At 41.8% G+C, this 24,806-nt stretch overlaps 1 protein-coding gene across 12 annotated transcripts in view; it reads right to left on the bottom strand.

Moving 5' to 3' along the window:
* The window catches only part of Xiap (X-linked inhibitor of apoptosis), a 48,031-nt gene extending 30,887 nt beyond the window's left edge, over positions 1-17,144 (bottom strand). For 3 of the 12 annotated variants that reach the window (XR_015646428.1, XR_015646427.1, XM_087600630.1), the window contains exon 1: positions 16,922-17,144. Coding sequence is in view for 1 of the 12 variants with exons in the window: in XM_087600628.1 (XP_087456754.1) it covers positions 9,586-9,673 (88 nt within the window). In the remaining 11 variants the exon portion in view is untranslated. 12 annotated transcript variants of the gene reach the window in all.
* Between the last annotated feature and the right edge of the window lie 7,662 nt (positions 17,145-24,806).

Genomic DNA, 24,806 nt, shown 5'->3' with positions numbered 1-24,806 from the left:
TGTAGAAAGGGAGAGAGAAGCGGGGCGTGGAGAAACCTGATCCCACCAAGTATCCCCTCTAACTTCTACATGCAAATTGTGGCACATATGTCCCCCAATCCACCCACCCCCTCCCTTGCAAAATATTATAAAACATACACACATTAAAAAAAACACAAACCCTAGACTGAAGGACCAGGGATATTTTAGTCAGAGGTAGAACATTTGCCCAATATGCATGGGCATTCCATTCCCAGAAACATAGCAAACAACAAAAAACCCAAAAGCTCAGGTTTTAGATAAATACTAAATTATACATATTGTCAGGACACTCTTAAGTGAAAGAGCTGGGTACAAGGCTTTGGTATAACTAATTGGTACAATGCCTACTTAGCATGCATGAGGTCCTGGAAGCCCCAGCATCATGATGATAATGATGGTGGTGATGATGATGATGGTGGTGGTGATGATGATGATGATGGTGATGTAAAACTATATAACCCAATAACAAAAGCATAAAATGCCGATGTTATGCACTCAAATTCTATTGTTGCAAGGCATGGTGACTTACAAGTATATTTCCCCATTGAGAAGGTTGAAGCAGGAAACTGCTCAAAGTTTAAAGTGAGCCTGGGATATACAGTGATTTCCAAGCCAGCTTGGACCACAATATGAGAGCTTATCATTAAAAAAAAATTGCTACCGTTTTTATTTTTGGTTGTGAGCCTAGCCTTTAACAGCTGAGCCATCTGTGGGGGGTGAGGTGTGATTGGATCTAAAGTGAATAAATTAATTAGTAAAAACAGAAAGCAGGCTGAGCTCCAGGTTCCTGCCCTGACTCCCTCAATGGATTGCAACCTATAAAGCCATAAAGTCTTCCTCCTCCAGCCCAAATAAGGTATCTCAGGCTAACGCTATTACTCATTTATCTTCTCTTTTGTTTCCTTCTTTCACCATTTAAATTTTATCCAGCAAGCATTCTGAATTCTAATTGAAAGAATAAGGAGGTAGACTCTTAATTTGCCAGAGAGCCATTGTACAATCCCACCCACCAAATAGAGTCTCATCTGGTTGCTATCCATGTCAAAATGCTTCATCTGTGAATACATTAATCTAATTAACTGAGTACTGAGACCCTGTACTGGCAGGTTTTCACTTTCCAATGAAGACAATTTTTCATAAATTACAGGAAGAAAAAAAAGATAGGTTCTTTATTTTGCTACCTGAGATTTGTTGCCAGTTTGCTACTGTCTAGGAGGAAAACATACTAGAGGAGAAATTGTAAATTGATGTTGTTATTGTTGACCATCAGGTTAGACAAGAGACAGAAGATAAAGGTAAAGAAAGTCTCAGTGATGGACAGGTCACATTTCTGACACTTGCCAGGAAGCAAATGCCTTTTGATCCATTGGTTAGATGGAAATAACTCAGCCACAAAACCAGTTACTTTCTGATTGCTACTTTATTGGAGGGGATGGGAATCTATTGTTTTGAGCTAGTTAGGATCTTACTGGGTAGAACAGGTTTGCCTAGAACTCACTATGTAGCTCAGACTGGCCTCCGACATGCCCTGCTTTCCCTTACAAAATGCTGGTGTTAAAGGTCTAAGCCACATTTGGATCTCGCTCATTCGTTTTGGAGTTGAATAGTATTTTTAACTCATCTCTAACCGTTCATTTATTGCCCTGTAAAAAATAATTAGGAGGACCTGGTGATGCACACCTTTAATCTTAGCACCACTGAGACAGCAGCAGGCAGATCTGTGAATTTGAGGGCAGCCTGGTCTACATAGTGAGTTCTAGGGCACTTCCCTAGGAATTCTGACAGTGATCAGGGTACAATATTTACATTGTTGGGTGTTCATTTAGTGGACGATTTGGTAAATGGGTTACATAACCCACCCTAGAAATTTCTCATAATAATAATAATAATAATAATAATAATAATAATAATATTCAATCCTTGGGATAGAAGCCAAGGCCCATGTATACAAGGAAAATGTTCTACCAGGGCTGTACTCTTAGACCCTGGAATAAAGTATTTTTATTTTATGATCATACTAGGAATTATTTTTAAATATTCATTTATTTTATGTATATGCATACACTGTATACTGTCTTCAGACACACCAGAAGAGGACATCAGATCTCATTACAGATGGTTGTGAGCCACCATGTGGTTGCTGGGGATTGAACTCAGGACCTCTGGAAGAGCAGTCAGGGCTCTTAACCACTGAGCCATCTCTCCAGTCCCCATTACCTTTTTTGAGATAGTGTCACACTATATATGTAGCACAGGCTAGCCTCAAAAGTTGTGATCCTCCTCTTTCAGTCTCCTGAGTGCTAGGATGACAAGTGTGTACCACCATGCCAGGTCTTTGAAACAATTTCCTGACAGGAGCCTTCTTTTTTTCTCCCCCCCCCCAACCCCGCTATAAAATCATTCTTCTCTATTTACAAAACAACTTTGTTGTCTCTAGTAGAACATTTGGTAGGTTCATCTTGTCTTTGTTTTACTTTCATTTAATTTTTTTAAAGGTAGGCTATCATGAAAGTCTGACTTAATACATACTCCGGATCCTAGCCTGGCCTAGAACTCCTGACCCTTCTGCCTTCACCTACCAAGTGCTTGTATTATAATAAGCATGTACTACCAAGCCTAGCTCTGTCTGGGTTTTAACTGATAAACGGACAAAGTAATCTACCTCAGTAAAGATAACCTAGAGTTAAAAGCACATATTTAATGTCCCTGAGTACCAAACACTATCTATCTTGAAATTTTTATTTTCCTTGATGCCATAATATAGCTAAATGCTTAGCTGCAGGTAAATATTTGTTCTAATCCAGAAACTGTGATGAAATTAAATGAGAAATCACCTTAATTTAAACATGGTTAGTGTCTATATCCTGTCCTCTTTTCTTCTACCATGTTTCCTTTGATAATAACTAACATTTGTTAATGCACTTTTAAAATTTAGAATGTTTTGATACGTGATATTTGATTTAACTGATAGAACATGCTCATAGCTTTCATGCATAAAATGTGCAAACTGTGGTTCTGACTGGCAGTTACGATCATATATAATGTGGCAAAGGAAAGAGAAAAAGGAGAAAAGATTGGAACCCAGGTCTTGTGACTAATAGAATTACAAAGAAAGTCCTGTGGATATTCTTGGCCGTCTCTACTGAGGTATCTAAGAATGTGAGGCTTCCTAACCTTTCTGTGCTCGGGAAATGTTCTAAAGCAGGAAAGTCAGATGACACAGGAATGAATGCACTTTGACACTGGGTTTACTACGTAGCTCAGGCTGCCTATGAGTTCAAGGTCTTCCTGTCTCTGTTCAAAATGAATAATGGAATTACAGTAGTGTCCCTTGCTGGACAGACTCCAAGTCAATAAAATGATTATAGAAATATAAAAGTATAAATTACATATGTAAGTACAGATATCTGTGAAGTAGACCCTTTCTCCATTTAACCAAATAGTCTTTAAAATTTTTCAATCTTAGTCAAGCATGGTAGCATATAATACCAGTGCTCAAAAATCAGGAATGGGAAGACTGACCATAAATACAAAACTAACCAAGTCTACGTACAGTACATAGTGAGTACAGCCATAGTTACACAGTGAGACCATCTCTTAACCTGGCATGGCTATAGCAGGCCTATAATGCCAGCACTCGAGACCAGGAAGCTAAAATAAAGATTAAGAATTCGAGTCCTGTAGAAGTACAGCAAGTACTCTTAACTGAAGAATCCTGAGTTAATAATTATTACGAAGAAGTACATATAATATGACAGCCAATGTCTTTTTGAGAAAAGGCGTTATGTTGGATAGCTCTGGTTGGCCCCAAATTCACTCTGTAGACCAGGCTGACCTCAAACTCAAGAGATCCTCCTGCCTCTGCCTCCCAAGTGCTTGGATTAAAGGTGTGAGTCACCATATGGGGATATATGAAAGACAGTTCAGTATCCAAGCTTTGATATTTGATACTATCTCCACAAACTTATTATTTGCCCACCATTTCTGAGCTGCCAAAAATTCTCTTAATCTCAAACCCCTGAGCTTGCTTCTTCCCCCTTTGAATCCTCCGATTCTGCACCTACAAGACAAAACAGAACAGGCCAGCAACTGCCATTGAGACTTCCAAAAACAGTGATTAAAATTAAATGCCAGAGAGCTGGGATTAATGTCGGCACTCAGGAGGCAGGGGCAGGAGGACCTCTGTGAGTTTAAAGCCAGCCTCATCTACATAGTGAACACCAAGACAGCCAGGACTACACAGAGAATAAATACTCTGAGCCTCAAAATGCCAACAACAATAACAACAACAACAATAATAGTTATTATTAAATATATACAATTAAACGAATGAAAGCTGGGTGTGACAGCATCCACCTGTAATCCTAGCACTCAGGAAACTGAAGCCTGAGTAAGGCAAGGGGAGGTTGAAGGTCACCCTGAAGACATATATCAGGGCCCCATCTATCTCAAAAAGTAAAGTATGATCCATGTTACTAAGGTTTCTATTTCCACCTTGTTCTTACAGTTTTGCTCTTTAAAATATAACACATATAAGGCTTTTTTAAAAAATGACATGGGGGTTGGGGATTTAGCTCAGTGGTAGAGCGCTTGCCTAGCAAACGCAAGGCCCTGGGTTCGGTCCTCAGCTCCGGAAAAAAAAAAAAAAAGAAAGAAAAAAAAAGAAAAAGAAAAAAAATGACATGGTCTCACTATTGCCCAGCTGTTCTTACAACCCGACTCGAGATCCTTCTGCAAAAAAACCCCAGTAAAACAAACAGAAAAGCTCAATCCTTCTGCTCAAGCCTATTCCTACATGAACTTGCCAGCAGAGTTATACAGCAAGACCTTGGCCCAGAAGCGAAATAAAACATAAGAGCGGGGCTGGGATGGCGCATGCTTTTAATTCCAGCACTTGGGAGTCACAGACAGGTAGATAAGTAAGTTCAAGGCCAGCCTGATCTACAGAGAGTATTTCAGGGCAGCTAGGGCTGCTCAGACAATTCCTGTCTCAAGAAAATAAAAAAATTAAAAATTGAATTAATTTTGAATCTTTGGAGTCAAGAGTTCAGATCTCTATAGACAAATAGGTATAGAATAAGGCTTATACCTTGAAAGACTTTTTTGACACAGGAATAGTTCACAGCAGAACTTGAGAAAGAAGTATCAAGGAACAGGGCCCTAGATTTCTGTCCCACCTAAGACATCACACATTTTCTAGAATATGGCTTTTTAATTTAAAATATCAAAACACCTGTTTTATGTTCTCAATGAAATAGAATAAGCATATTTTTGTGAAAAATTAAAGAAACATGGAGATGCTGAGTCTAAGTGGAAAAAAAGCCAAGATCCTCCCTCCCCGCAAAAAAGTTTCATGGCATCCAATTCAGGATATTTTCCACTGTATATGTTTATTTATTTATTAAGTTTGACATTAATCTCTCATTTTCTTTACATATTAGACATTTTTTTCGGAGCTGAGGACCGAACCCAGGGCCTTGCGTTTGCTAGGCAAGCGCTCTACCACTGAGCTAAATCCCCAACCCCAATCTCTCATTTTCTAATACCACTTGTCTTCTCAAATAGCCATGCACAATGACCTTAAACAATGCTAACAGCTTACATAACACTATTAACAGATTACTGGAGATAAACTTTAAGAATGGACAGCTTATAATCTTCTTGCCTCAAAATAACAAGGGCACTTTAACATATTCATCCTTTAGTGCTTTTTTTCTAAGATGGGAGCTCTCAATATGTAGCCCAGGGTGTCCTGGAAAATGTTACCTTCCTGCCTCAATTTGCCAAGTTCAAAAATTACAAATGCGTATCACTATATGTAGTATGTAGTCATCTTTAGACCCATACCACAGTGCAGTGTCTAGCACATAATAAGTACTCAATAGATGTTTATTTTCTAAACCTTAGCTCCCCCCCAGCACTTAGTACTAGACGATTAGATTAAGCAAAACCAGTGAAATCTCATTATGTTATATTTAGTCTCCAATCATTAAATACAGAGAATATACTAAATAAATGTACAAAATGAAAGTTAAGGGGGATATCTGTGTCAAAACTGTAAGTGTTCTACTGAATTAGCTGCCACATGAAGTAAAATGCTTGCCCACTAAAATATGTCTAACTTTTAGCTAGCATAACTTTGTTATTTTACTTGGTCTCATTGAATGCACTAGAAAGCAATACAATTAATTACAGGAGTTCTAGACTAAGACAGTCTGTTAACAATAAACAAGATAACTCTGAGCAATTCATCTTTCACCTAAGTCTTCATTAGCCTTTCTGTCAATGAGAGTACAGAATTCAAGGGTGGGGATATGTCCAGTCTTTTTTCTTTAGATACTGACTTCAGAGCCTAGGGTATACTATGCTGGACTGATGCACACCCCCAAATCCTTTGAGGCTTTTACCTCCAACCCAAAACATTTACCATTTTTAAAATTGTATAACATGGGGGTTGGGGATTTAGCTCAGTGGTAGAGCGCTTGCCTACTAAGGCAAGGCCCTGGGTTCAGTCCCCAGCTCTAAAAAAAAAAAAAAGGGATCCTGGATCCTAGAAAAAAAACTGTATAACATGTCTGAGGAGTGATAATGAGGGCACAAAAACCAAACACTTAAGTACCAAACAATGCCACACAATATAAAAGTTTTATTGATTCTGATTCTGCTTATACAGGATATGATGTAGCCCAAGCTGGTTCTGAACTCTTGATCCTCTTCCTACCAAATGCACAGGTTACAAGTGTGAGCCCTGACTCTGTTTTATTATTTTACGTGTATGGGTATTTGCCTGCATGCATATATGTGTATCACATGCATGCAGTGCTCATGGAAGCCAAAAGCACCATTGAATCCTCTGGGACTGGAGCTGCAGATGTGTGAGTGCTGGGAATAGAACTCCAGTCCTCTGAAAGAGCAGCCAGGGCATTTACACAGAGTCAACTGTCCTACCCAACTTTGTTTGTGAGGCAGGGTCTCACTACATAGCCCAGGCCGACTTGGATTTGCAATTCTCCCGCACTGACTGCACAGTGTTGGGATTATAGATGGAAGGAAGCCATCACATCTAGCTTTCTTTCCCCTTCCTTTCTTCTACTGGTGTATCGTCATTGTACAAAATAGCAGGTTATTTTAGTTTCACAAATTACATAATACATTTTGATCGAATTTTAACATTTTCTTTGATATGCTCAAAAAAAAAAATCACACCCAGAGCCCTATAGATGTTAAGCAAGTATTTACTCTACTATACTGAACTACATATACCAATAAAATTTTTACATGCATAACTTTTTTAAAGTAACTTTAATCCCAAAAGATTCTGTGAGTCAGATTTATCTATATGACAAATTTGATGTGTGAGTTTCATAGTTTGCTATACTATTTGATCATCGGGAGGCTCACCATATGTATTTTTTTTTCAAATAAAATAAAGACTAACCTTTTTACCATTTCACATGAATACAGAACAATTGGTGAAAGCCAAAAGAGAAACAAACACTCAAGTAATTGATCCTGTTCTGTTAAAACAGCATAAGCCATACTGGATTTTACAATAAAAATCATTGATAAATGGATGTTCATAAATACTGATTGCAAATACTTATGTTGATATACCTCTATGTCAGCTTTAAAACTTTTGGGAATAAAATCAAACGTGTTTATTAGAAAATATCCAAACATACAAGGCACAGGAGAAAAGCAAAGGTTTTCATTCCTCTTCTTTGGAAGTAACCAGGGTTAGCATTTTTTCTGTATCTCTTTCAAGGATCCATGTGACCCAATCCAGACAGATCTAAGCTTCTGTTTCTGTGTCTGTAGCTATAAATCTATCTGGCCTAAAATGTTTTCCATTCATAAGTTATGGGGGAAAACAATCCCAGGCACAATCTTCACATACATGTTCAGTACACTGAAAATGGTGCAGACATTGAGACAAAGTAGTATTATGCTAGACATAAATGTTAAATAGAATATACTAAGATATTTGTTTAGAGCTTACATGAAGCAACAGGAGTGTGGTGGCCAGGAAGCCAGAAACCAAGTTCTAATCTAACTGGCATGGTAACCTTAGACAAGTCATGAAATCCTGAGCCTTAGTTTCTGCTTAGTAAAACAAAAGAGTTTGAGCTGAGATCCTTCCCAACTCAAAAATGGTATAAGTCTAAGATGGCCGGCTCTTAACAGTGTTCTCTTGAACTGACTAAAAAAAAAATCCCATTAAGGAGAAAACGAGAAATAGCAGTTTCTGGTCTATTTCTACAACTTGTTCACTATTAAGGTATAGATGGGATGTCAGAAGTAGTGTTATAACTGTACTTGAAGGCAAAGTAGTAGATTATTAAAATCTGATGTTTGTTTTCCCCAAGGCTTCCATTAATGCTTTCCTTTTTAGATGGGGAGAGCCACTGCTTAGTTTCAGCAATCACTACTCCCCTTGCTTAAAAGAAAAATACCCCACAATTCAAGTAAACTGTGGAGTTAAAATAATGAAACTGAAAGTCAAAGTGACATTTTTTTTTCTTTCAGAAATATGCTGGGGAAGTGACCAAGGTGACAAAGAGAGGCAAAAATGACCAGCTATTTCCTCCTCTGGAAGCTCTCTGGCCCTCATTCTTTTGGGTTCATACCACCCTTGCCAGAGACACACCACCCTGCCCCATACAAGGCATCAGATTCGGAGGGCAGGGAGGTTGATCGTATTTTTTTTTTTTGTAATTATTTAACTAGATTTACCTTAGGTGTCACGAAGTTTAAGGAGGCTGACCTGAAGGCTTGAAGCCAGCCACCCTACCCACGGCTTCCAGGGGGCAATCCCGGGAACCTGGACAGGGAGCCCAGGCCAGCATTCCCCTAGGGCGGGCGCGGCCTTCCCGCCCAACTAAACAGAGCTAGCCCAAGCGGAAGGGAGGGGGAAGAAAAGGAGGGAAAGAAAAGGAGGGAGGGAAACGGAGAAGGGGGAGAAGGAAGGAGGGGGAGAAGGGGGAGAAGGAAGGAGGGGAGGAGGAGGGACTCAGAAGGACGAGGGAGGGGGAGGAGAAGGAGGGAGGGAAGAGCAGAGCAGAGGGGAAGGAGGGGAGGGGAGAGGAGAGGGGAGAGGAAAGGGAGGGGAGGGGAGCAGAGGGAGAGGAGGGGAGGGTGAGAAACCCACAAGAGCTGTACCCACCGCGCCAAGCAATCCAGTCCTAACTAACCGCCGCGGGCGACGGTTCCCGAGGGGAGGGTCCCGGAGGAGGGGCGGCCCGAGCCCCGATCAGGAAAAACACAACTCTGCTGGGCGGCGGGCCCCGGCCTAGGAGAAGGAAACGGAAGTCACTATGTCTCCCTCCCTCTCCCTCCCTTGGCCTTCCCAGGCAGGACAGTCCCTTTGGAGAAAACTCGAAGACCGGAACCAAGTGCATCCACGTCAGGACTTTAAAAAAAAAAAAAAGCCAACCAGTGCAGTCCGCCAGCTTCCCGGGCGCGCCCAGCCACTGGCCTCAGGCCATGTCCCCCCCTCCCCCCCGAACTCTGCTCCCGCCCGGCAGAGCCCCTCCTTCTTTCCCACTCCGCCATCTTCCAACCTACCTCTCGAGCCGAGCAGCCCTCGATTAGCGTCGCGCTCGCTCGGGGGACCGCCAAGGTCCCGCCGTCTCGCGGAGCCGGAAGGGGGCATCCAAAAAACCCCCAGTCCTCATTATGCAGCCCGACCCCCCCCACCCCCCCACCCCGCCTCCCCAGCTCCAAGCCAGAGCCTGACCCAGCGGCTGCACATGCGCACAGGTCACTTCTCAGTCCCCGCCCCCAACTCCAGCATTTCCTCTTTTAGCATCCAGGACTTTTTCCCCCCCAACACACAGCTTTTACCTGGACTCTGGAGTGAGGGTGGGGTAGGGGAATACAGGTAAGAAGATTAAAAGCCAGGGGAAAAGGGCCCCAGCATATCGGTTACCAGGGACTCTGCTAGGTATCTAACATATTCCTTGTCATTTTGAAAACCCTGGAAGGCAGGACACATCTATTAAGTGCCACTTTACAGGGGAAACTGAGACCGGGAGAAAATAATTATCCCAGTATCCCCTACCCGACAAAAAAGTAAACTGATATTATAGAATCGGTTGTTTCCAAATAGAGGAAAATGGAAGGAATGACAAGAAAGGGAGACAAAGAGTGAGAGATTTAATTTGTGAAGAAAGAGAAATAATAGAACGAAGATGGAAAAGACACAGAAAAAGACTGTACAGCAAGTGGTGATCGTGCTATATGCGTGTAAGGTGGTCAGATAAACGTATATTTAGATTTCAGGAATTAATGGCTAGTGGAGTAAGATGGATTGTGTATATTTAAAAGGAGACGATCATGAGTACCATCTGTCTAGTTAACTAATGCTGCACTTGATGAAAAGGAACTTGGAAAAGAAGTAAAAGAAATATATTTGACTCTTAAAACTTTTGCTAACATAATGTCCCTTCTAATGCAATCTTTTTCAAAATTATTGCATTGGTTTACTGTGTGAGGTCAGAGGACAACTTGCATGTGGGTTCTAGGGAAGAACTAATGTCCTCAGGTTGGTGGCTATGCCCTTACCCACTAAGCCATCTGAGTCCCAGGCCCTGGGGTGTGCTCTTCTATCTCTGAGAATTACATCTGAATTATTACAATGATAGTAAATTCAAACAAGGGCTGGGAATGTAACTCAGTAGTAGATCACTTGTCAAGCACACGCAAGGTTGAATTCAAATCCCATCCCTGTCGACGAAACAACTGCAGGAAAATACTGCTCTCTCACCTCTCAGAGCACCCTTAAGTATGTCAGCCAGTAAAGCTCCATCTTTTTCTCTTTAGATGGGAGTCTTACCGAGTCACCTTCAAATTTATCAACAGAAGGATCAGGAGTTCAAGGTCATCCTCAGTAGGAATTTCGAGGCCAGCCTGATATGCAAGATACTGTATCTCCAAAAAAACAAAAACAAAAGAACCCTGTTCCAGGCCACCCTACCCTCGGTTGTCTTGATAGTGTCCACCGTGACTTCACTTCAAAGTGACTGCAGTAGTCAATTGTACTCATCTCTGTAGGAGCTGAACCGTCTGACTCAACCCTGGATCTTCCTGACCATAGGGCAGTCTGACTTCTCTGTTCTTAGGTTTGCTCCCCTTCCCCCACAGTCTAGCTTGCATGCTGCGGAGTTAAATCTTTCCATTCTGACTTCAGGATAAGAGTAAATCTCCTTAGCCTTAAATTCACTCTCCTCCAAGACAGTGTATCGTGTCCTCTAAGAGAACGGTTTCTTCTAAGAGAACTACTTAATTTGCCCTGGCTCTTACCAGTTTGCCTGCTTTCTAGCAATTTATTGAAACTAATTCCCTTACCTGAAGATTATAGTCTCACAGTTTCTATTATTGTTTTTTCGTTAACTTAATAATAATTAATAATGCGGAAGTAGTGGCGTGTGACATATTAGGTGAGGCCATAGAGACCTGTGGTTCCTGCCTTCCTCTCTTGGATTGGTTGCTGGGGAGTAAGCCAGGCATGGTTTGAGTACTAAAACAAGGTGAAGCCAGGTGTGATGGTTCATGACTGTAATTCCAACACTCAAGAGGCCAAGGCTTATTCAAGGTGAAGCCAGCCTGGTCTACATAGTAAGATAAGAAAGGAAGAAAGAAAGAAAGGAAGGAAGGAAGGGGCTGGAGAGATGGTTAAGAGCACTGACTGCTCTTCCAGCGGTCCTGAGTTCAAATCCCAGCAACCACATGGTGGCTCACACCCATCTGTAATGGGATCTAATGCCCTCTTCTGGTGTGTCTGAAGACAACTACAGTGTACTCATATAAATAAAATAAATAAATCTTTGGAAAGAAAGGAAGAAAGAAAGGGCAGACAGAAAGAAAGACAGGACAGACAGACAGTTGGCATGTGTTTGTAATCTAGTCCTTGGAGGTGAAAGTGGAGGAAGGAAGACGAGGATTTCGAGATCAGCCTTGGCTGCATAGAAGCCAATCTGGGCTACCTATCTCAAACCCCACTCAGAAGAGAAAAAGAGGAAGGGAAGGAGGGCAAGAGAGCATCCCAGGATCTGACAACCCTAATAAGAAAATGAAACCTAACCTTTTCTCATCTTTTCTCTTCCTGGACCAGCTAGCAACCACACCTTCCTGACCATGTAAGACACTTTGAAGTGGATACTTCAGTCAGATAACTACAATCTCTTGAGATTGGGCATGTTTCTCATTTGGTAATGTGCTTGCCTAGCATGCATGGAGCCCTGAGTCTGAGCTCCAGGATCACATAAATCTAACGTGTTGCTACACACCTGTAACTCCATCTCTTGGGAGGTATGGGCTCCTGGTTATCCTCAGTGACATACTGAATTCAAAGCCAGCTTTAGCAACAGATACAAATGAGACCCTGTCTTTAAAAGAAAACCAAATCAATAGAACAAACTAACCTCCCCAAACAAAACCATATAGCCTCTTGAGAACCAAAGTTAGAAGCTTCCGTATGAACCGCTCTCCTAAATTTGTGTGCAGTTTCTTTTCCTTTCTCCTTTCCTTTGTATGTAGGCCAGACAACTTCAGACTAGGTTTCCCAAGAGCTATGAGTAATTAGATTTTTGTTGATTTGACACAGCTACAGTCACTTGGGAAGATAACCTCAACTGAGAAAATGCCTTCATCATATTGGCACGTAGGCAAGTCTGATATTTACTTGATTGATGATTGATGTGGGAGGGGCTAGCGCACAGTTCATGGTGCCACTCCTGGACAGATGGGCCTGGGTTGTATTAAAAAAATTAAGCAAGCTATGAGAACAACCAAGTAGCCAACATTCCTTTATGATCTCTCCTTCAGTTTTTGCCTCCAGGTTCATGCCTTAAGTCCCTAGCCAGACTGCCTTCCATGAGCAGCTATAAACTGTAAGATAAAAAAAGCCCCTTTGTCCCCAAGTTGCTTTTGGTCATGGTTTTATAACATCAATAAAGAAGCAAAGTCATATAGGAGCTGCCTAGCTGGCATTGGAGACAGTCACTTTGCCTGTAGCTTACTGTGGATGGCAATCAGCTCCAAGGAATCTACCTCTCTCTGTCTCCCCAGTGCTTGTATTACAAGCCCATGCCACCATACCATGTCACTTCATAGGTTCTGGGTATTGAAGTCAGGTCTTCATGCTTGTGAGGCAAGCACTTTTTTGAGTTATCCTCTGTCCCAGCCCAGTTCACAGTAGCTAAGTCTTCAAGTAATTTATTACACCTATTACATAGCAATAGATACCTAATAAAAAATCCTACGCAGACTTTGCCCCTGCCATCTCCGTGTCCTCACCTCCCACCACCTTCACCTTTTCTTCCTTTACTTTCATGCCCCAGTGCCTAGTACTCATTCTGCCTGGAACACTGACTTCTCCTGAAGTCCAGCATTTCCATGGCTGGCCTTTTGCTTCTCTTGTCATGTTGGCTTGGTTGTCACCATCTCCACAAGGCCCACAGTGATCACCATATTTAAAACTAATTAAGCTAGACATATAACATTGGGCCATCAGACCCCAGGACTGTTCCCAAAAATGAAAATAAATGTATAATTCCTCCTTTGAGTGCTCTCAGTCTCCTTTCTCCTTCTCTATATTTTCTGTTTTTAGCAGCATCTATTATTTCCTTTCTAGTTTTATTTCTTTTTAATTTTTTGAGTCAGGGTCTACATAGTTCAGGCTGGCCTGAGTTGCTATGTAGACCAGGCTGGCCTCAAACTCCCAGAGATACCTCTGCTTCTAACCCCCTGCCCACGTTCTGTGAATAAAGACATATACCACCATACTCAGGTCTTTTTCTTTTTAATATTTTTATATTTAACTTTCAAAATAATAAGCCTTTTATTTTTATATTTTCATACTAAAATATCATATCCCTTGTTCGTGTCCCCCTGCTATTTTTTATCCACATCTTGCACTTTTTGATATACTGTATAGTCATCTCACTATTTTCTTTTTAAAATATTTTTATTTTTAATTTTGTGTATCCATCAATATCTGTGGGGGGTATATGCAAATGAGTGTAGGTACCCATAGAAGCCAGAAGAGAGCATGAGATCTATTGGAACTAGAGTTACAGGCAGTTGTGAGCTTTCCAGTGTGTGCTGGGAACTGAACTGAGGTCCTCTGGAACAGCAGTACATGCTCTTAACCACTGAGCCATTTCTCCAGCCATTTCTCTTGTGCTCGTCTTTTGATAGACTATCTTTTATTTATTCTTTGACAATGTCATACACATAAACAATGCATCCTGGTTATATGCACCCACATTCTCCTCTCCCGCTTCCTAAGGGAACTCCTAGCTCCTCCTTTATCCTTAGGCAACTTCAATGTTCATCCCCCCATTCCATGTCTTCTCAGCTATTTTCTTCTCTTGGTTGTTTTGCCACCATATATGTCTATGCACTATGTGCATTCCTGGAGACTTCAGGAGCCAGAAGAAGGCATTGGAACCACTGGAACTGGATTTACAAATGGTTGTGCGCCTCCATGTGGTTGCTAGGAATCAAAACTAGGTCCTTTGGAAGAGCTCTTAACCACCAAACACTGATCTCTCCACTCCTCATGTATTTTCTTTACTATATATTTCTTCCTTCCATCCATGCTAGATCAAAACCTTCAAGAACAAAAGGATCAGGAGCAGTCATGGTCCTGCACTTCCATAACCCCAGTATTAAAGAGGGTACAACAGAAAGAGCAAGAGTTTGAGGACATCTCCACTATGTAGTAAAACCTTGTATCAAAAATAAAACAAAGACTGGCGAGATGGCTCAGTGAAGAGGAATGCTTTCTGGTTTTGCAGAGGCACTCCATTAAGTTCCCAGTGACTCCAAACTATCTGTAACTCCAGCTTCTGGGGATCTGATGCCCTCTGCTTGAAATTTCATCAGATGGTACACATGAGTTCTTGTGGGCTCACATACAATTAAGAAGACAAAAAAGGAAGAAAGCAGAAAAAAAAAAACATTACAGACAGCAGAGACTTTTCCACTCTTCACAGATACAAATACTCACAACAGCATCTGACATGGTATGGGTTCAGCAGGTAACTGTAAAATGAGTCCACAAGCATGTCATGACTATTTCATACCCTTGGTAAATACCTAGTGTCTTAGGGTTTCCATTTCTGGGACGAGACACCATGACCACAGCAACTCTCATAAAAGTACACATTTAACTGGGGCTGCCTTACAGTTTCAGAGGTTTAGTCCATTATCATCATAGCAGGAAGCACAGCAGCATGCAGGCAGACACAGCGCTAGAGAAGGAGCTGAGAGTTCTATATCTTTTTCTGAAAGCTGCCAGGAGAAGACTGTCATTCAAGCAGCTAGGAGGAGGGTCTCAAAGACTATTCCCACAGTGACACATTTCCTCCAACAAGGCCACACCTCCTAATAGTGCCACTCTCTGGGCCAAGCATATTCAAACCACCACACTTAGTGACTTGTTTGGTGAGGGTTATGATCTTACAAAAGTATAATATCTAGGTTCTATGTCCAGAGACCCATAGAAGGGTTAAATTAGAAAAAACTATTGAGGGCCTGGGGATTTAGCTCAGCGGTAGAGCGCTTGCCTAGCAAGCGCAAGGCCCTGGGTTCAGTCCCCAGCTCCGAAAAAAAAAAAAAAAAGAAAAGAAAAGAAAAAACTATTGAGATCTTACCCATCCCTGTACAAGGATATTTACTTGGAATTTTTCTAAGTTAAGGAAAATATTAGAGAAAAGTATACAAAGGTACTAGACTGCAACTGCTGAAGGTGATAGTGTCCAAAGTTAGGCATGATGGCATACACCTGTAATCTTAGTATTCCAGGGGTGAGGACAGGAGGGCCAGAAGTTCAAGGCCATCCATGGGCTACACAGTAAGTTTCAAGCCAGTCTGAGATACATGAGACCTTAATGCTAGCAAGACAAAACAACAACAAAAATCAGAGAAAACCCTGCCAGTGGCCCTGTCTTACTTAGGATTTTACTGCTGTGAGCAGACACCATGACCAAGGCAAGTCTTATAAGAACAACATTCAATTGGGGCTGGCTTACAGGTTCAGAGGTGCAGTCCATTATCATCAAGGTGGGAGTATGGCAGTGTCCAGGCAGGCATAGTGCAGGAGTTAGATGAGAGTTCTACATCATATTCGGAGACAAACAGGAGAAGACTGGCTTGCATGCATCTAGGACAAGGGTCTTAAAGCCCACGCCCACAGTGACACACTCCCTCCAACAAGGCCACACCTCCAAATAGCGCCACTCCCTGAGCCAAGCATAGTCAAACCACCACAGGCCCAGGAAATCATTTAAACAGACATTTACTATGCTGCCACACAGGAAAAAAAAAATGGATGACATAAGAATTCATAGGAAATGAGGAAAAGATAAAAGAATCAAGTGCAACCAGAAGCCTTTGCTGTAAATAGGAGAAAGGACACAGCTTTGGAGACTAAAGGCAGGAGATAGAAAGAGAAGAACTGACAGTAGTCACCAGACCTCAGTGGCAGCAAGGTTTTACCCAAAGTAAAAGCTGCAGTTACCTGCTGAGAGCAATCAGAATGGTTTAGCATTGAAACTTTTTTGCAAAAACTATATGATACGGGGCTGGAGAGATGGCTCAGTGGTTAAGAGCACCGACTGTTCTTCCAGAGGTCCTGAGTTCAAATCCCAGCAACCACATGGTGGCTCACAACCATCTGTAATGAGATCTGATGCCCTCTTCTGGTGTGTCTGAAGAGACTGACAGTGTACTTATATGTAATAAATAATAATAATAAAACCCCTATATGATAAAGCCCAAACATAGTAGTTAGAAAAAGCAGAAGTGCTTCGAGTGAAGCTATGTGAGTAGAGTGAACCCAGGCTTTGCCCTTAAAACTCTCATCTTGAGTCCTTTTACAGGAAGGGATACATACCTGCCAAGGACCGTGCTGTTCTCAGTCAGAAGACCGCCTCTGTGAAGATCATTCATGATAAGCAAGTGGCATCTGCTTGCAGCGTCTACCTTCCTGCCCTCTGGCTTCTTTCTTTCTTTCTTTCCCTTTCTGTTTTTCTGTTTTGGTTTCTTCCTAGCGCTCTGACTTTCTCCCTCTCTTGCTTTCTCATTCTCTCTCTTTTCCTTAACAAGCTCTGCAGACTGGTTTGTAACTCCTCCTGGGACTTTGGTTTCAGTTTCCTGCGTTTCTGAGATTATAGGTATGGACCAATCACATCCAGTTGTCTCCTGACTTTTGCTCTGGTGTCTCAGTGTTAACCTTTCCCACATTCTTTGCAACTGCAATTTCCTCTCTTTGTGTAGTCATAAAATGCCCTTATCTTGTGCTGACAAAACTGCTGTCTCTCCCTAGCCCTCCCTTTCCTTCCCTGCCTTGATCTTCCAGGGAAGGGGTCAAACAGTTTAGGGGTAGAGAAAGAAGCTCCTAGAATCATCTCAAACTAAGGGAAAAGTCCACCCAAGATTTCTATATACTAGACCAGTCCTAAGGCTATCCCCAATCTCCTCAGTGTTCAAAGAGTCAACAATATCAAAACAGACCCAAGGTCAGGAAATTGGCCCTGTGCGTCTGGATTCAGGGAAGGCAAAAACTACTGGGGTTAAGATCCAGGATGAAAGCTGGCTTGTTGGGGGTCAATATGGATAATGGGATGTGTGTTTAGATAGAAAGAATATGAACTAGAAGCCAAAGAGCTGAATGGATTCATATCTTAAATGTAAATAGTCCCAGTTAGTGTGTGCTAACATAATTAGTGTCTGTTAACTGCTAACACTTAGCCACCATGGTCTAAGTGTTCTTTTTGTCTGTTACTTTTTTTTCTGTTTTAAAATTTTTACTTTTTTGATGTGATTGTGTGCACGTCCGTGTCAGTATGGCTGTTTGTGTGTGATGCTGTGGGTTTAGAGGTCTGAAGACAACTTTATTTTTTTAATTGGATATTTTATTTATTCCCCTCTGCAAACCCACTATCCCATCTCCCCTTACCCTGCTTCTACGAGGGTTCTCACTCACCCACTCACCCACTCTAGCCTCACTGCCCTAGCATTCCTCTATACTGGGGCATTGAGCCTTCATAAGACCAAGGGCTTCCCCTCCCATTAATGACAAATAAGGCCCCTTCAGCTCCTTCAGTCCTTCCCCTAACTTCTCCATTGGGGTCCCTATGAACAGTCCAATGGTTTTGGCTTCAAGCACCCGCATCTGTATAAGTAAGGCTCTGGCAGCTGAATCAGGCTCCTGTCAGCAAGCACTTCTTGGCATCAGCAATAGAGAGAAGACAACGTTCAAGAGTCTGGAGAGATGGCTCAACGGTTAGAGCACTGACTGCCCTTCTAGAGGTCCTGAGTTCAAATCCCAGCAACCACATGGTAGCTCACAACCATCTGTAATGAGATGTGATGCCCTCTTCTGGTGTGTCTGAAGACAGCTACAGTGTGCTTATGTATAACAAATAAATAAATCTTTAAAAAAAAGAGTTGATTCTCACCTTCCATCATCTTGGAATCTAAGAATTGAACTCAGGTAATCAGGCTTGCAAGGCAAGTGCTTTCTCTCCACTGAGCCACCCACCTCACTGAGCCATTTTGCTGGCCTACAGATTCTTTTGTTTGCTTGCTTGTTTTTCGAGATAGGGTTTATCTGTGGAGCCCTGACTGTCCTGGAACTCACCCTGTGGACCAGGCTGGCCTTAGACTCATAGAGATCCGCCTGCCTCTGCCTTCAGTATTCTAGGACTAAAGGCGTTTGCCACCACCCAGCTTGGCCCTCAGAGTTATAAACAGGGCTGAAGGTATAACTCAGTGATAAGTGCTTATGTAACACATGTAGGGCCCTCTGATCAATTCCTAGGACCTGGGTGGGGATAGGGAGAAAAACCTGACTGTACCAGAACCAACCGGAAAGGATAGAGGAACTAAACTTCTCCCCAGAGCATAGCCCAGAGTGACTGAATCTGAATCATATCCTGGAATTAGTCGTTTTCCAAAAGATCTTCCGGTGACTCTGACTCACCAGCAGGCTTCAGAATAACTGGTCTACAAGTTAAAGTTCAAATCCTTTACAGAGCTATGGATGGAAGCCATTGTATCTCCCCCAATTATATGTTGGATTCCTGTTTCCTAGTTTAAGAACGTGACTATATTTAGAGATATTTGAAGATGTATCTAAGTTATAGTGTGGTGGCCATAGTGGAACCTAATAATACTTGATTGATGTCCTTATAATAGGCAAGGAGGTCACTAAAAGAAATATCAATGATGCACGTACACGGTGATCATATGAGTGCCTAGGAATGAAGGTGGCAATGTGCAAGCCAAGGACCAAGGCCTTAGAAGAAAGGGAACTTTTTCACACCTTGATCTGAGACTTCATCCTTCAACAACAACAACAAACAACAACATTAGATTTCTGACCTGAGACTAAATAAATTTGTGTCTGGTATTTTTGTTATGGCAGCTCAAATGAACTAAGACAAAATGTTTGAATCTGGCCCCAAGTGCTTCTCTCAAGCCTCTTCCACTCTTTGTAGCCTCCCTCCCACTGAGCCATTTTAAATATTGAATCCAGGATGGAGAGATGGCTCAGCGGTTAAGAGCATTGACTGCTCTTTTAGAGGTCCTGAGTTCAAATCCCAGCAACCACATGGTGGCTCACAACCATCTGTCATGGGATCTGATGCCCTCTTCTGGTGTGTCTGAAGACAGCTACAGTTTACTTATACATAATAAATAGCTAAATCTTTACATATTGAATCATCAGGAAACTGTCAACCTCCAGGATTCTATTTAGTAAAATGGTATTAACAAATTACGCCTCTCATAAAGGTTGCATGAAGAACAGATGTGATCCTGTATTATTAAAATACTTTTCATGATGTCTGTTAAGGAAAGGCTGTATCGTGGTGTGTGTGGTGACCACTGCAGGGGAAATTTTGCAGCACAGGAAGGAAGTTAGGTTCAGCTTCAACCATAGGAAGGAAGAATAGCAGCGGGTAGCCAAGGGGAAGGATAGGGGTCAGCAAATGGAAAACTACCAAGAGGAAATGTCAAATCTAGGGGAATTCTTGCTGGAGGCTGACCAGAGTGATGAGCACAGAAGGAAGGATGTGATCAGACACTGAGGGTGGCGGTTGCTAGAGACTCAAATTCTTAGTAAAACTGGACTAACTGGACTTAGGACACAACCAAGAAGAGGCAGACTACAGTTTGATTAAGGATGAAGCCTTTGTCACTATGTAACACGATTAACATAGTGTACCACAGTAAACACACAGTAAATGTCAGCAGCTCCACTCTCGCCATAAAGCATTAACTGCCATACCAGCATCCAAGATATGTTGTTCCATTTCTATGCCTTATTATGTTCTGACCTGTCAGCTTAAATTCCACCGCTTCATTTACCCAATTCTTAGTTGTCCTTCAAGACGGAAGTCTTGGCAAGCTGTGATGCTGCACACCTGTGATCCTAGCTCTTGGGAAACAGACACGGGAGGAACAAGAGTTGAGAGTTATGGCCCAGCTTCATGGTGCGCACTTTTAACGACAGCACTTAGGTGGCTGAGGCAGGTCGATCTCTGTTTAGTTCGAGGTCAGTCTGGCTGAGTTCCAAGACAGCCAGAGCTACACAGTGAGACCCTGTCTTGAAGGAAATACCAATCAAACAAACAAATCCAGAACTAAAAAAGTGTTCATAGCCAGCCTTGGCTATATAGTAAGTTGGAAGCTATCCTGGGCTACATGAGACCCTATATTGAAAAATAAATTAATGCTGAAGTCTAATGTAGTCTGTTTTGATCTGCACCCAGGATCCCTCTTGTTGGCTCCACCAGACAGATGTCACTGCAGGAGTGGGCTCTGGTAAATGAGTGGTGGTGCACTTTAGAGAGAACCTAAATTAAGAGCATCGTGCATGCTTGGCATTCTGCTAGGTTTGCGATCAGAACATGAATTAAAAGAATGCCAGGGGATGCAATACAGTTTAATTGGTAGAATGATTGTGCCAGCATCACGTAAAGCAGGTGTGGGTCACTGCAGCATTGAGTAGGTGGAGACAAGAAGATGAAGAGTTCAAGGTAAGCCTGGGCTCTGTGAAGCCCTATCTCAGAAAGCAACACAACAAAAGAAAATGAAACAACTCTGGCCGAAGTTCGTTCTTTCTTTCCATTTGACTGGAGAGAGAGCTCAGCAGTTAAGAGCTTACTCATTTTGTAGAGGAACTGCGTTTCTAGAAATCGCATAGTGGCTGGCAACCAGCTTAACTCTAGTCCAGGTGTTTTGACTCCCTATTCTGGCCTCCATGGGCACTGTATGCACACACACACACACACACACACACACACACACACACCTAAGTTAATTAATTAATTTATATTTTAGTTGTGAGACAAGGTGTCTGTCCCTAGGTTGCCCTTGAACCTGCTATATATCCTAGGCTGGGTTCCACCTTTCTGGTTCAGCCTCCCAAGTAGCTAAGATAAGAGCACAGCTATCTATCACCAGACTTGGCAGGTTTACGGTGCAGTAAAGTTTTAGAAATGCTTCTATGGCAAAGAAAACATCAAAAGAGTCACTAGATTTGTGCTTTGTTTTGTTGTATTTCATGTTTCCTTGAGACAGGCTGTATTCTAACTTGTGATCCCCAAGCTTCAGCTTTCCAAGCATTAGCACTGTAGGCCTGAACCCCTCTGCCTGGCCTATCACAAAGAATTGGAAATCAAAGCTGGCTTTTAGAAAATCACTATGACAGCATAATATACTAAAAGGATTTGAAGTTAGAAATGGAAAGGAACTTAGGAAACGATTGCAGTAACCCTGGAAACAAGAAAGTTCCCAGCAGAGAGAGTAGCAGTGTGTCTAAAAGACACGCTCTCAAGCTGAGCTTGATGAAGCGTATCTATCTTTCTAGCACCTGGCAGTCTGTTGCAAAAAGTTAGTGAATTTGAGGCCAGTCTGGGCTACGTGGTAAGGCTCTGCTCCAAGTACAAATAAGCCAAAAAAAAAAAAACAAAACAAAACAAAAAACAAAAAACAACAACAACAACGACAACAAAAAAAAAACCAAAAATAAAACAAACAAAAAAACCAACTGAAGTATAAAATATAAAAAAAAATTGCCTAAGCAGAAGTTTCTCAAAAGAAGATACAAGAATGCTAAATGGTCTTTAATACAAGTACTTGGGAAGCAGAGGCAGGAGGATCTCCATGAGTTTGAAGGTAGCCATGTCTATATAGTGAATTCTAAGATATACAGGGCTACATAGTAAGACCCTGTCTCAGAAACATAGCTAAAAGTATGTAAAAACAAAAAACAAACAAACAAAAACCCTCCTCATCACTAATCATCAGGAAATGAAATCAGAGCCACAAGGAGCTATCCACTTAGACCCTTAAAACTAATTGTATTAAAAACTATCGGGGTTGGGAATTTAGCTCAGCGGTAGAGCTCTTGCCTAGCAAGCACAAGAAGCACAAGGCCCTGGGTTCGGTCCCCAGCTCCGGAAAATAAATAAATAAATAAATAAATAAATAAATAAATAAATAAATAAATAAATAAATAAAATGGCTGAGATGGTAAATGAAAAAAAAACTATCAAGGGGGCTGGAGAGATGGCTCAGTGGTTAAGAGCACCAACTGCTCTTCCTGAGGCCCTGAGTTCAAATCCCAGCAACCACATGGTGGCTCACAACCATCTGTAATGTGATCCGATGCCCTCTTCTGGTGTGTCTGAAGACAGCTACAGTGTAGTCACATACATAAAATAAATCTTTAAAAAAAACTATCAAGGGCTGGGGCTGGGGTGTATTTGGGTACTCGCTTGGCATGCCCAAGGTCCAGGATTTAACCTTTGGCACTTCAAAAAGCTGGGCACAGTGACACATGCCTGTAATGCCAGCACTAGGTTAACGTAGGCATGAGAGTCAGGAGTTCAAGATCCTTAGCTACACAGTGAGTTTAAGGCTTACCAAAGATACAAGAGAACCTGTCTCAAAAAAAAAATCAAATTTAACAACGAGGATGAGGATGTAGAGAAAAGAGAACCTTTGTACATAAGTTGGTACAAATGGAGACATGGTCACATGCCTGTAATGTCAGCATTTAGGAGGCTAAGGCAGAAGAATTGCTACAAGACTAGTCAGAAGGGGCTAGGGATTTAGCTCAGTGGTAGAGCACTTGCCTAGCAAGCACAAGGCCCTGGGTTCGGTCCCCAGCTCCGAAAAAAAAAAAAAAAAGACTAGTCAGAGCTGCATAATCAGTTTCAGGCCAGTTTAATCTGGAAGATAAAACCATACCTAAAGAAAGAAAAAGCATTACAAAAGTTCCAAACCTGACAGGTGTTTGTCGCATGTCTGAGTTCAAGTCCAGCCTGGTCTACACAGTGAGTTCCAGAACATTCAGATCTGTGCTGAGTTACACTGTTTCAAGAAAACAACAAAAGCCTGACAATGGTAATGCAAGCCTTTAATCCCAGCACTCAGGAGGCAGAGGCAGGCAGATCTCTTCGTTGAAGGCCAGCCTGGTCTACAGAGTGAGTTCCAGGACAGCCAGGGCTACACAGAGAAAACCCTGTCTTGGGGAAAATAAGAGAAAGAAAAGAGGGCTGGAGAGACAGTTCCTCTTCCAGAGGTCCTGAGTTAGATTCCCAGCAACCACATGGTGGCTCACAACCATTTATTTATAATGGGATCTGATGTCCTCTTATGGTGTGTCTGAAGACAGCTACAGTGTACTTATATATAATAAATAAATAAATCTTTAAAAAAGAAAGAAAAGAACAAAGAAGAAAAAGAAAATTCCTAAGAGAATCTAAAACATATCTACCATGTGATCTAGCAAATTACACTACTGGGTCATCTGCATTCCATGTTCTCATTAACTGCAGCAGTATTTATAATAACTTCAAAACAGAAATAACCTGAGTGTCTATCAACTGGTGACTGGATAAAAAACTGTGATTTGTGACTTGGATGGAGAGAACTATGTTAAGTGAAATAAGCCACACAGAGAAGACAGAATTGATCTCACACAAGTTGATAAAATGGTAGGTAGCAGACAGTAGAGAGTAAGGGATGGAGAGGGATAGGGAAAGTTTAATCAATGGGTAATTAAGTGGATTTGAATATGATTAAGAAGTTCTGGGGTTGGGGATTTAGCTCAGGGGGTTGGGGATTTAGCTCAGCGGTGCAAGGCCCTGGGTTCGGTCCCCAGCTCCGGAAAAAAAAGAAAAAAAAAGAAGGAAAAAAAAAAGAAGTTCTAGTGTGTCAGGTGTGGTGACATGCCTTTAATTCCAGCATTCTGTATGCTAAAATAGAAAGATCTTTGTATGTTAGAGGACAGCTGGAGGTACACAATGAGATCTTGTCTCAAAACAAAACAAATTAGGCTTTTGAAAAAATTCACTAAGAGTGAAACTGATAGAAGATATTTAAACACATATACAATGTTTTTAACTATCACTTGATGTCCCATAAGTATGCACAATTTTTTACGGTTAAAAATAAATATAGCTGGGTGTTAGGATGTGCCAGTAGTCCTGACTCTCAGGAGGTTGAAGCAAATGATTGTCTAGGTTCAGGAGTTCAAAACCAACTTAGGTAAACATAGCAATATCCAATTGCTGAGTAAAGGACTAAGGTTGTTGGTCAGTGGGAGAGTCCTTGCCTAGCATGAGTTCAACCCCCAGTTCTATAAAACGTAAAGATATTTTTGTGCTTATTCTGTTGGAGGTCTTTCCATGCAGCCTCACATGCAGCTTCGACCAGCCTAGTACTTGCTATGTAGACCAGGCTGGCCTCAAATCTTCAGTGAT

The sequence above is a fragment of the Rattus norvegicus genome, chromosome X (genome assembly GCF_021556685.1).
Source record: "Rattus norvegicus strain SHRSP/BbbUtx chromosome X, alternate assembly SHRSP_T2T, whole genome shotgun sequence".
In the NCBI taxonomy this organism is placed as follows: domain Eukaryota; kingdom Metazoa; phylum Chordata; class Mammalia; order Rodentia; family Muridae; genus Rattus; species Rattus norvegicus.
The sequence above is the reverse complement of the archived record's forward strand: the minus strand, read 5'-3'. Positions and strand labels throughout refer to the sequence as shown.